Consider the following 13119-nt stretch of genomic DNA (forward strand, 5'->3'; position numbering starts at 1 on the left):
ACTTCACAGCTTCACCCAATGGCCTCGCTGACACATGCCTGGCCTCAGCAGCTTTATTCCATAACTTTTTTCTTCTATCCTTAACTCCGGAACCACATGGCCAAACTGCCAAGTTCTGCTGTTTGCTGGGGCTGGAACATGGCCCCCTTGTTTAATTACATCTTTCCCAGCTTTGTTTCCCTTCACTGCCTAAGCTCGGCTGTCCTTGAACTTGCTCTGTAAACAAGGTTGGTGTCAAACTCAGAGATCTACCAACCTCTGCCTTCCCATGCTGGGATTAAAGGTGTACATTACCACATCTGGCTGTAAGCTTTTCTTTAGTTCCTTTTCACAAGTTGGAAACTTGGCTGGGTGTGATCTTGCCCCGAGGTTCCTTTATTCCATCTCTTAACCCATTTATCTCCTTGAACTCAAGACTTAGCTCCATTCCACTTCCTGGTGCTCCTTTTCTCCTCAAAATTTACATTTTGTAATTTACCCTGCCCAGCTTGCTCCTTTTCATTATAAATCTTCATTAGAGTTAACACTAGTAACCACAAAACAGAGGCTATACTAGGCTGTTTTGAGGTTTCCTCTGCCAATGGAAAACTCTTTGGACCAGGACAGAAGCAGCCACTTTCTTCACCAAAATATCACAAGAACGATCTCCAGGCCACATGTTAATACTTTCCTCTGAAACCTCATGAGCCAGGCCCCACAGTTCATCAAATCACACTCAGCACCACAGTCTTCCACGCTCCTACTAGTCTGGCCCATTAAGCAGCACTTAAAGCATTCAACTGCTTTTCTAATCCACAGTCCCCAGGTCCATATTGCTTCAAACAAACGCATGGTCAGGCCTATCACAGCAATACCCTGGTCCCTGGTACCAACTTCTGTCTTAGGGTTTTTATTGCTGTGAAGAGACACCATGACCACGACAACTCCCATAAAGAAAACATTTAATTGGGGTGACTCACTTACAGTTTCAGAGGTTCATGACAGGGACATGGTGGTGTGCAGGCAGATGTAGTGCTGCAGGTATAACTGAGAGTCCTACATCTTGCAGGCAACAGGAAGTCAACTGACACACTGGGCAGTATTTTGAGCATAGGAAACCTCAAAGCCCACCCCTACAGTGACCTACTTCCTCCAACAAGGCCATACCCATTCCAACAAAGCCACACCTCCTAATAGTGCCACTCTCTATGATATTATGAGGGCCAATTATATTCAGACTACCACAGTGAGTGATCATAGACCCTTAGCTGGAAGCCCCAGGGGGCCCTCAACAGGACCTTGTCTCTGAGCATCCAGCTCTACCACCAAAAATCATGCATCGCTGGGGATGCACAGTTAGTAGAGTGCTTGCCTAGCATGCACAAAGTCCTGGGTTCAATCCCCAGCAGTGTATGACCCAAGTGTGGTAGTGCTCACCTGTAATCCTAGCTCTCCAGGAGTGGAGGCAGAAGGGTCCTAACTTCAAGGTCATCCCAAAAGGGAGAAGGGTGAAGTATGTCTTCAGAACTAGCGCTTGAAAGGGCACCAAACCTAGAGAGGGACTAAAGGACCCCAGACTGCTATGTGATCTGCACCCAGGAGCTTGTGTTTTCAAAACAGTGGGATGGAAGCCAGGACCTCCCTCGATGGTCATGCGTGCTACTGCTAAGCCACATCCCCCTCCTGCCCTCCCCCAGAAATGTAAAGAGGAGAGAAATCCACTGATGTTGGAAAGGGAAGTGGTTTCAGCTGACATCGTGCCTGCACGGCCTGGAGCAAGACTCGATCTCCCTCCTAAGTGGGGCAGACCTGGGGATGAGTTTTGCACTTGAATTAATCATGAGAAAGAGAACCCGCTGGGGAAACCTGCCAGCCAACAGGGTGAGAGAGGCCACAGCACCTCTGCCCTCTCTTACTGTGGTAAAATAGACACAGCCTGTTCATCATCCTCACCACTTAGAATCCAATGTATTACAGCATTGAATAATAACCTCTATGGTTTCTGTCCCGTTCGGCATTTTTTAAAGTGACTCTTTGCCACATCTTAGGCTAGTATCCTGCTGCTCAAAGTCCACTGGCTAATGCTTATGCTATCGTCCTCCTCGTCCAAGGAATGCAACTGAGTGTTACTGGTGTCAAGGACAGACCCGCTTAAGACCCCCATCCTTTTGTGCTAGCGACCTGATGGCAAGTTCTTCCTGGGTAGCCAGACATGAGGCGTGGCTTTCTAGGACCTTCTTTTCTATCTTAAACTTCTCTCAAATGCTGCCCACGTATCCCATGGTTAGAGGTACTGATACAGGTGAGCCATGATGTGGCGGCAGCCTAGGGGCAAGGTCCCATAGTCCTGATCTCTTTGGTGCCGTGGTGCTTCAAGTCTGGGACGTGCCAAGAGCTGGCAGGCTCTTCCTAGATCAAACAAAAATCAAATATAACAGGTCTTAACACCTGGGAGGCTGATGCAGAAGATTGTGGGTTCCAGACCAACCCACACTACATAGAGAGACTCTATAAAAAAAAATTAAAAGGAAAAAACTTAATCAAATATACAAGGTGGGCAGATCTATGAATTAGAGGGCAGCCTGGTCTACAGAGTGAGTTCCAGGACAACCAAGGCTACACAGAGAAACCCTGTCTCAAAAAACAATATATATATTGCAGTCAGTCTGCCTGTGTGACCACTTGTAGTGTGAGGGGAATTTTCTTTTTCTTTTTCTTTTTTTTCTTTTTTTTTTTGTTTTTTTTGGGACAGGGTTTCCTGTGTAGATTTGAGCCTTTCCTGGCTCTCACTCTGTAGACCATGCTGGCCTCGAACTCACAGAGATCCGCCTGGCTCTGCCTCCCGAGTGTTGTGATTAAAGGCATGTGCCACCACTGCCCGGCATGAGGGGAATTTTCAGACTCATAGAATCTCTGTGCCTCAGCTTCCTGACCTTCAACAGTAGCTGGTACCTCATAGGGACATGGTGAGGGGGAGGGGTACTGCTAAGTTAATCCACATTAAACTTTCAAAAGACTGCTTTCTTGGCTAGGAGATGTCGTTCTATGGCAGAATGCTTATCTAGTGTATATGAGGTCCTGCGTTCCATCCCTAGCAGCGGGACCAAAGGACAAATCGCAGGCACTTGGGTGTCACTAAAACCTCGAGGCTGTGGAGCTGGTGTCAAAGGCAGGGCTCTCTCCAGGGTCCGGTATTGGATCAGCTACTAACATTCTAATGGGGCACCCAGGTGTCTGCTCCTCCTGCCGGAGAGAACAAGATGCCTACACCCCGCAAACACACCCCCTTCCTGGCTTAGGGCCATGGTGGATATGGAGAGAGAAATGTATGCTGCTTCCCTGGGTGGCTCAGATGGAACCTCCAGCCGCTAGCTAAGATTTCCTGTCATCCTCTGGTCCCCACAGGCCTGGGGGGCATGAGCAGCAAACGAATCACCATCAACAAGATCCTGTCCAATGAGAGCCTCACGCAGGAAAACCAGTACTTCCAGGTGCGGGAACAGGCGGCGGGAGGGCGGGAGGGGACAGGCACACGGCTGCCTGGGGGTGGGGGGCGCTGGTTCTGTGGAGAAAGGTCAGGGGCTTGGGGCTTCTGGTCCAGAGGAGCCTCCATGATGGATCTCCTTGCTGTGTTCGCATACTGACCGGACAGAGGGCTCAAGGCACTGAGATCCCAGCAGGAGACTTGGGAAAACAGCAAGGATCGTGGTGACTTCAGTCTGTGTTTTCCACCCTGTTTATTTTAGTTTGTCAGGTACATAACTGCCAGGTCTGCCCGTTGTCGGGCAAGCTCGGCTGTTAGCAATTTTCTACTATAAAGTTTAACTTGGGGCGCTAGGCTAATAGAGCTTGTGGGGGGTAGCTGGACTAGCAGGCATTAGCAAGAGTCATTTTTGAAAATGAACCGTTAAGGTGGGCACAGGTCCAGAGCACCAGCATTCTCTCAGACAAGCGCTCACAGAAGAACTCCCCTTAAAACTCACTAAAGCTTCAGACTTGCCGTCAAGGACAATGCTGGCCTGAGTGTACCCCTCACTTGGGAGCTTCAGCACCTCACACCTTTGAGGGGTTGGATCTGGGCTTGACAGTCTGGGTGCCTGAGTCTTAAAAGTTGCAGTTGGTAGAGAAACCATGTCTTGAAAAAACAAACAAAGCCGGGCGGTGGTGGCACACACCTTTAATCCCAGCACTGGGGAGGCAGAGCCAGGCGGATCTCTGTGAGTTCAAGGCCAGCCTGCTTTACAAAGTGAGTTCCAGGACAGTCTCCAAAGCTACACAGAGAAACCCTGTCTTGAAAAACTGAAAGAAAAAAAAAAAGAAAAAGAAAAAGAGAAAAGAAAAGAAAACACAAACAAAAAGAAGTTCAAGGTGTTCGATTTCTGAGGCAATTTAAAGAGACAGAAAATAGACTGGAGCCTGGCCTCAACAGACTGGACTGTTTATTTCAAACAGTGATTGGCAGACGCAGCAGGAAAGAGGTATCTGCTGAAGGGGATGCCTGGGGTTTCAATAGGAGGTCTGGGGAGTGAGGAGTTAAATGTGGCTTCTGAGGCTCCGTGCAAACCCAGACAAGGCAGTTTTATCTTTAGAACCTGTCTTGCCCTTGCTACCAGGATGTGGGTCATAGTGGGCAACAGAGTTGAGCAAAGTGGTAAAAGGGGGAGGGGCTGGAGTTTCAACATAGGGCCTTGGTCGGGGTCGGGCAGAGTTTGTTTATAGTTTATACCAACACAAACCCCTGCGGTTGTGTGGATCTCAGGCACAGGCTGATCAGGGCTCCGGCTCTTCCTGCTCTGTGTCTATTGGTATGTGCAGGTCCCCTCATGGCTGTAGGAGTTCAAAGCCTCACGTAGACACTGCACACCATCTACGAAGACTTAGGTGTCCCACAGCATTGGAACAAGAACTTGATCTCACTCTGACTTGGGTCAACCTGAACTGATCACTGTGGACAGGGAGTTTCCAAGCACCAGTTTGTTTAACCCTGAGTCACTGTTTACCCCTGGCCTAATCACTGGGGTAGCCGTGGCAAGAGCCCACCAATTAACTCTCACCAGAAGGTCAGAGAACCTGGCACAACCCAGCCACGCTCTGCAGTGTGGTGGGGGTCGAGGGGACAGCAGAGTCCCAGGGGAGCTACACAGGACCCACTGAAGCTGTGCCAACGCCTCATTGGCTGCTTGGATGCTGACCTCTGACTATCCCTCCATGATCCCTGTGAGAAACAAAGACACACACACCCACACTGTGTAATAAGAGCTTTGTAGACAGAGTATCGGAAGCCAGGCAGTTTATCTTACAGCTTTGCAAAGCCCAGATGGCAGGTGCAGTGGTTGACGGCAGAGAGAACTTTTAATCCCTACGGCCAGCTCCTCCTCACCTTCCTCCTTAGTCGGGTAATCAGGGGGACACCTGAGGCCCTCCAGGGTCACCTGAGTCTCTGCCACTTAAGTTTGTCTGTTTTCCAGCAAGGACTCTGAGGACTTCAGTCTGTGTTTCCCACCCTGTTTATTTTACAGTTTGTCAGGTACATAACTGTCAAGTCTGCCCATTGTCAGGCAAGCTCGGCTGTTAGCAATTTTCTACTGTAAAGTTTAAGTTGGGGAGCTAGGCTAATAGAGCTTTGGGGGTAGCTAGACTAGCAGGCATTAGCAGGAGTGTAGTGTTTTCTGTTCATTTGTAGCAGGGCCTCAAGCCGTTTTTGAAAACGAGCCACTAAGGAGGCATACTGGTGCACGCCTTTAATCCAAGCACCCGAAGAGGCAGTCAGATCTCTGTAAGTTCAAGGACAGCCTGGTCTACAAAGAGAGTTTCAGGATAGCCTGGGCTCCACAGGGAGACCATATCTCACACACACACACAAAAAAAGTTCCTACTGTCCCTTAGCCCTGGTGGAGAGATGCTGGGGAGGTGTTAGGGACACCAGCTAAGTAGGAATCTCTCTGGAATGCAGGCAAAGTGACAGGTGTGTCTCCCCTAATCTCCATGCTACCTCTCTCCCTCTCCCCCAGCGCTGCCTGGATTGGAACCGTGACATCCTCAAGAAGGAGCTGGCACTGACTGAAAGGGACATCATTGACCTGCCCGCTCTGTTTAAGATGGATGAAGACCGCCAGGCCAGGGCTTTCTTCCCTAACATGGTGAGACCCTCCAGCCCCAGCCCCTGCTCGTGCTACCCCCAGCAGGATGCAGGCAGTTCCAGAAGGGCCCAGCTGAGTTGCTGTGTGACCTCATGTCTGGCGCTTGCCCTCTCTGAGGTCTTCCATTCCCTGTTGGTGACGATATTCTTAACCTTGCTTTCTCACTCAGTATGCCCAGACCCTTTACTTTAGCAGATAGGCAAGTACTTTGCAAAAGTCATAGCACAAACCTGGTTTAACTCAATCCGAGCCTCAGTTTCCCCACCTGTAAAGGAAGATCCTGATAACACTTCCCACATAGGACGGTAACAGGGATCTGAGGGCTCCATACCTGTAGGCAAACAGTGGCTGCTCCCTAAACACCCATTCCCCTCCCAGGTGAACATGATTGTGCTGGACAAGGACCTGGGCATCCCCAAGCCTTTCGGGCCCCAGATAGAGGAGGAGTGTTGCCTGGAGACACATGTTCGAAGCCTACTGGAGCCCCTGGGCCTTGCCTGCACTTTCATTGATGACATCTCTGCCTACCACAAGTTCCTGGGAGAGGTGCATTGTGGCACCAACGTCCGCAGGAAGCCCTTCACCTTCAAGTGGTGGCACATGGTGCCCTGACTGGCAGGGGCCCTGGCCCTCCCTCTTCCCCTGTAATCTCCAGGTCCTTCCTGTGCCCCCAAGTCCTCCCCCTTCAAGAAGTGGGTGGGATTGGGGGGTACTTGTGCCTTGTCGTCCCTGGCTAAGGGTCTCAGTGTCCACTGGAGTCATCCCCAGGAAGCCCAACCATCCCCCTGGAAATAGCTGGACTCATGATTAGTGTGCAGAGCTCTGGCAGGTAAAACCAGACTTCATGTAGTCAGACCGTTCCTCAAGAATTCTCAGCCTCTGTTCTAGATCAGAACGAAGGGAGAAAGAAAGGAGGTTCTGAGGTCACTGGGTCTTCCAGCACCATTCTCTGATAGGTAGACCACGGGGCCAGGGTCCTGGTGTACCTTGGACAGCACCATCATCTCCCATTCGCCTCCCTCCAACCATTCATTCCTCATTCACCCTCTCCTGGCTTCCTGGACACAGAGTCCCCACTCCCTGAGGGTCCAATCGTTCTGCTTAGAATCTTCTGGAAATAGATCTTAGCCAAAGAGAGTTCTTCACCCGCTGTGGATGCAGGCTGCCCAAATTTGGGGGGGGGGCTGTAGTGATATATTGTGTACCCTCATAAACTTGCATGGGGATCGGAGGACAGAGCCAGCCACTAGATTAGACATAGAGGCCAGACAGTGGTGGGCACACACCCTTAATCCTATCACTCAGGAGGCAGAGATCCATCTGGATCTCTGTGAGTTCAAGGCCACACTGGAAACGGAGCCAGGCAGCGGTGGCACACACCTTTAGGGAGCTCTCTCCCCAGACCAGCATATGTGGTCCAAAGTTCAGTATGTAAAGATGCCCTTACCTGTCAGTGCTATTCCATTTCTTATCTGGTCCTCGATTCTCTAGCCAGTCCATGGGCCCCTCTTCCCACCATCCTTCCTATTCTGGACACTCTCCCCTCCAGACAGCTACATAGTTTCTTTGCCACTAGCCAGATTTGGGCCTTCCCAGAGCCTGAGAAATAACCTATCCCTCCTCTTGGATGTTGGCCACAATGGTCAGGCTCCAGCCTCAGCAATCAGTTCTCAGCCAGGTACTGCTTGGGAGATGGAATTCCCTAGCACACTTTTCAAAGTCCTTCCATCCAGATACAGTAAATATGTCCTCTGCTTCAATTAGAAAAGTCTCCGGATCTGGAGAGCTCCACAATTAAGAGTGCTTGCTGCTTGGGAAAAGGACCCAAGTTCAATTCCCAACACTCAGAACTGTCTGTAACTCCAGATCCAATGGAGCCAATACCCTTTCTGGCCCTTGATGGCACTGCACACGTGTGCACATAGCCATATATATAATTAAAAATAAAATGTTTTAGGGTATGGAGAGATGGCCCAGTGGTTAAGAGCACTTGCTGCTCTTGCAGAGAACCTGGGTCCAGTTCTTAGCACTCAAATGGTGGCTCCCAACCACCTGTAACTCCAGTTCCGGGGGATCTAACGCTCTTATCTGACCTCCATGAGCTTCGGCACACAGATGGTACACATACATACACTCAGGCATGCACACATACAAGCAAACAATATTTAAAACATAAAATTATTTAGATAAAGAAGGTCCTTTAGGGGCAGGAATATAGGAAATATTAATTCTACTTTGAAGGGTTAAGCAGTCCCATTTTATAACCGAAGAAAAGGTTACAGTCATACATTCTTAGGGAAACAGGATTTTTACCTTGGATTATTCCCTTGACTATGCAATCAACATTGGTTGCATGCTACTGAGCCACAAGCACAGACTTGGGCTCTGACAACACGAGCTAGCCATGGACTCGGCTTGTCCCCGACAGGCAAGATCCACATTTAAGCCCTTTGCCCTGGCTGTGGTGGGCTCTTTAGAAACACTACTCAGTGTATTGAGAAAGCACCCAGGACACCAGTCACTGCCTTGAAGAAATAAGAGTGTGTCTTCTGTAAACAGACCCCTGGCCTTTCCATCCAGCAGGGCCTACAGCACCATGTCTGGTCAGGCCACAGAGCCTCCAAAACTGTCATCCTCTGCCTCTGCAGACAGTGGTCCCTGCCCTTGGGGGTAAAGCCCCAAATCCTGTCTCCAGCTCTAGAGCAGAAAACACATGCACCTCTCTGAGGGAGCTGCTGTGGGGATGTGGAGTTTGACATGTGTGGTGTTCAGTTAGAGTGGCTTTGTGGTTTTTATTTTTATCTATGTTAAGGGGAAGTGAGCGCCTCCCTCACGGAGGCGGCTTGTCTTTGTAGATTGTGCTATGGTTCTCCCTGGCAGTGTTGGTTGTCTCAGAAATTTCTGGAACTCCAGGACTCAGACACTGCCTGTCCCATCACACTTACTCACCAGTGTGACTCCCTCCGGTGTGACTCCCCTCAGTGTGACAACTCCCAGTGTGACTCTCCCCACCCCCTTCCAGGGGGACCCCTTGCTCTTCCTCACCCCCACTTTCTTTAACATAGGCCTAGGTGCTTCTGGGCTGTACCAGTTCCTGTTTCAGTGTCGATTTTGAAATAGTCTGTGAAGGGCAGAGAGATGGCATGAAGATGGCGAGAACCAGGCAGTTTCAGCTTCCTGGAAAAGGAGCCAAGATGGGGACTGTAAAGTGTTTGGGGAAGAGCCGAAATAAAGAGCAATAAAATGAACCGTCCATGGCTCTGGGTGTGATATTCTTTTCAACTTCCTAGACATAATCACAAGTGATCTGGGTCACATGTGGCCCCTCGTGGTCACGAAATGCCTACTGTTGAGCTCCATGTGCCACTACCCAAGGTCATGAGCAGTATCTACAGTGATGTAATCATGTTTTAAAGGTGAGTTTCCCTAGATGCAGACGGTGAGGTGAGCATTTGGGAGCCAATGACTTGATAGGAACGTGCCTCCAGGAGAAACGGGCCCAGGAACCAGGTAAATGGGGTATTGGAAAGGAAGAAGCGAGCAAGGGTGTAATTTCAGGGACTGGTTCATCCCAGTACCCTCTGTGAGCTCTTGCGTGCCAATGGCCCCTGGAAGCTGATGCCCATGGAGCCCTGGTCCCACTGCATCTGACCCACAGGGCACTAAATCTGTTATTTTTGGTACTTGATGGGCAGAGCCACCAGTAGCCCACAGCAACATCTAAAGAAGGTATCTGCGGCATTAAGAACAGAGTGGGGGAGGGGAATGGCTGGGAAGATGGCTCAGTGGTTAAAAGCACTCACTACTCTTCCAGACGACCCGGGTTCGGTTCCTAGCACCCGCATAAGGTGGCTTACTACCAATTCTGGCCTCTGTAGGCACCTGCATACACACATGTACATACAAATAAATAAATAAAATGATAAATTCGTGTTTAACAAGAATGTAGTGAGACCAGTGAGATAGCTCACCAAGTATAGGTGCTTACTGCAAGCCTGCTGACCTGAATTTTGTCTCTGGAACTACCATAAAGATGGAAGGAAAGAATGGACTATACAAAGTTGCCTCTGGCTGCCACATGCATGCTGTGGCATATGAGTCTACATGCACAATAATAATGATAATAATAATAATAATAATAATAATAATAATAATAATAATAATAAAGACCTAGCTGGATGGTGGTACTGCATACCTTTAATCCCAGCCCTCAGGAGGCAAAGGCAGGCGGATCTTATAAATTCAAGGCCAGCCTGGTCTATATAGCAAGTTAGTTCCAGACCAACCAGAGCTAAACAGTTAGCCCCTGTCTCAAATAAATATAAATAAATAGATAGATAGATAGACAGATAGATAGATGATAGATAGATAGATAGATAGATAGATAGATAGATAGATAGATGAATCAATAAATAAAGTCACGACATTTAAGTGCTCACTGACCACAAGTATCTACATATTAGGAGGCATAGTTCTAGAATCTTCTCTGACAGGTTTAGCCCCACTTATGGAAAGAGACACTTTTATTAAATCCCTAGAGTTCAGTTAGTCTGACTGCCATAGTTAATCAGAGCTGATTGCTATAACACAGGAAAGAGAAGTGCAATGAACATCGGCCCTTTTCCTTCCAGAAAGTCCTCTTGCCCTAAACCATGTCCATCCCGGTGTCAGCAGGTCCAGCTTCTCTCTCAGGAAGGTGGGGAGGAGCGTGTGCCTTTGGCTAAGTCACTGCTGCCCTCTGTCAGAATGGAAAGCCCCACCATCTTGTGGGAAGAAAAATCACGACCCCTCAATTCGGCCCTCTTTCTCCTCACATGTCCAGGACACAATTGATTCTGTGTTTTAATGTCAAAGGTTGTCGTGCAGGGAAGAGGAGGTCCTTGCTCTCAGTCTTCTTTCTCATCATCTTTTGCATGGGTGCTTTGTCTACATGTAAGTGTGTGCATCACATGCATGCAATGCCTGTGGAGGCCAGAAGAGGGAGCTGGATCCCAGCACTGAGTTACAGACAGTTGTGAGCTGCCATGTAGATGCTGAGAATCTAACCTGGGTCCTAAGGACGAGCAGCCAGTGATTTTTTTTTTTTTTTTTTTTTTTTGGTTTTTCGAAACAGAGTTTCTCTGTGTAGCTTTGCGCCTTTTCCTGAAACTCACTTGGTAGCCCAGGCTGGCCTCGAACTCACAGAGATCCGCCTGGCTCTGCCTCCCGAGTGCTGGGATTAAAGGCGTGCGCCACCACCGCCCGGCCAGCCAGTGATTTTAACTGCTGAGCCATCTCTCCAGCCTTCAGGTCATCTTTGTTACAACCCTGGTCGTGACCCAAGAGATCCATTCAGATGCCGACAAGAGAGGGAAGATCAGTCTGTTTCTTCCTTTTCTCGTGTCTTTATCAAAGACGCAAGGAGAAAGACCACCTACCCAAATCATGATGGCCAAATTAACTGAAGCAAGCAATTAATTAAAGCAAGCTTTTTCTTTTTTAATGTGTGTACATGGGCTCTCTCTCCCTAAGATGGGGTTCAAGAGGTCATCATTGGGGCTGGAGAGATGGCTTAGTGGTTAAGAGCACTGCCTGCTCTTCAGGAGGTCCTGAGTTCAACTCCCAGCAATCATATGGTGGCACACAACCATCTCTAGTGGGATCTGATGCCCTCTTCTGATATAAACTTGTACATGCAGATAAAGCACTCATATACATAAATAAATAATAAAATTTAAAAAAAAAAAGGTCATCATTGGACACGAGGAAGACAAAGTTTTTATAGCTTGGGGTAAGGAGTTTCCAAATGGGGGGAAATAGGCAGGGTTACAGGAGCAGGACACAAGCCTAACAAGTGGATCTTAACAACCTCTTGAGACAAAGACATGATTGACGGTGGTCACAACAAGGGAGTCCTGATAAAGTAGTCACAACAGAAAGAAGTCATACTAACCTTTTGAAACAAAGGTGGGATTGCAACACGGTCATTACAGCTTTTTGAGACAAAGGCATAGTTGTGGTTTCCTGGACCAGGCAGTCCAGGACCATTTGTAGTTATGGTTACAGCTGGGGCACAGCCCAATCCTTGAGAAACAGAGGTTTAATCATGCACAGGAATGAGCCTTATTGACTTTACTATAAGATGGTTTTTAAACCTAATTGCATACAGGCTGGTTCATCGCTTATTTTCTGTCCTTTTATTTATTTATATGTTATTTATTTTTACAGACCAAACACAGATTTATTAGGAAAAGTGAGAAAGAACTATGATTTGTTTTCTTCTCTTTTTCGGTATTGGGGATTGAACCAAAGGTCTCACACATTCTAGGCGAATGCTCTACCACTAAGTGACACCCCCTCCACCTAACTTCCCTTCTTTTCTTTCCTTTCTACTTCTGAGATAGGATCTCTAGCCCAGACCAGCCTTAAGCCCCCTGTGCAGCCAAGAATGATCTTGAACTTCTGATCCTCCTGCCTCCACGTCTCGGGAACTGAAATTACAGGCATGCACCACCATGACCAGTTTATGCAATGCTAAGAACTGAACTGGGGTTCATGCATGGTAGCCACATCCCCAACCCCAGACACTTCTTAAACACTTTTTCTTCTTGGGACAGGGTCTCACTGTGTAGCCCAGGCTGGCCTCAAACTTTCAGTCCTCCTCCCCTCACTGGGATTATAGGCTTGCACTGCTCTGTTTCAGCGTGCCAAGTGCCCTATTAGAATGTTGCTTACAAACAAGATGCCTTTGAGATCTTGGAGGGCAGCAGCACCAGAAGCAAAGTAGCTCTGCATAGCTCAGCATGTGCCCAGGGGAAGATGGCATCTCTTAGCTATGAGAGCCATTACCAGCCAGTCATTCTTTCTTTCTCAGCACTTGCTACACATCTTTTGTATATGCGACCAGAACACTGATAGGATTTTTCATCCAAAGCAAGACCTGGACCATGCATAGATCACTTCTCACAGGAACCAAGATATCTGATCTCTGGAGCATGAGATATGAGCTCATTCCTTTTTT

The 13119-nt window shown here is 48.4% G+C and overlaps 1 protein-coding gene across 1 annotated transcript in view; it reads left to right on the forward strand.

The window, feature by feature from the left end:
- Nucleotides 1-7373, forward strand: part of Padi2 (peptidyl arginine deiminase 2) — a 41388-nt gene extending 34015 nt beyond the window's left edge. Inside the window, exons 14-16 of the mRNA XM_059255311.1 lie at nt 3385-3470; nt 5991-6119; nt 6498-7373. Of these exons, the coding sequence (XP_059111294.1) occupies nt 3385-3470; nt 5991-6119; nt 6498-6731 (449 nt within the window). The 3' untranslated portion in view covers nt 6732-7373. The remainder of the gene's footprint in view (nt 1-3384; nt 3471-5990; nt 6120-6497) is intronic.
- Nucleotides 7374-13119: the final 5746 nt, after the last annotated feature.

Source organism: Peromyscus eremicus, chromosome 2, assembly GCF_949786415.1.
Source record: "Peromyscus eremicus chromosome 2, PerEre_H2_v1, whole genome shotgun sequence".
Classification (NCBI taxonomy): domain Eukaryota; kingdom Metazoa; phylum Chordata; class Mammalia; order Rodentia; family Cricetidae; genus Peromyscus; species Peromyscus eremicus.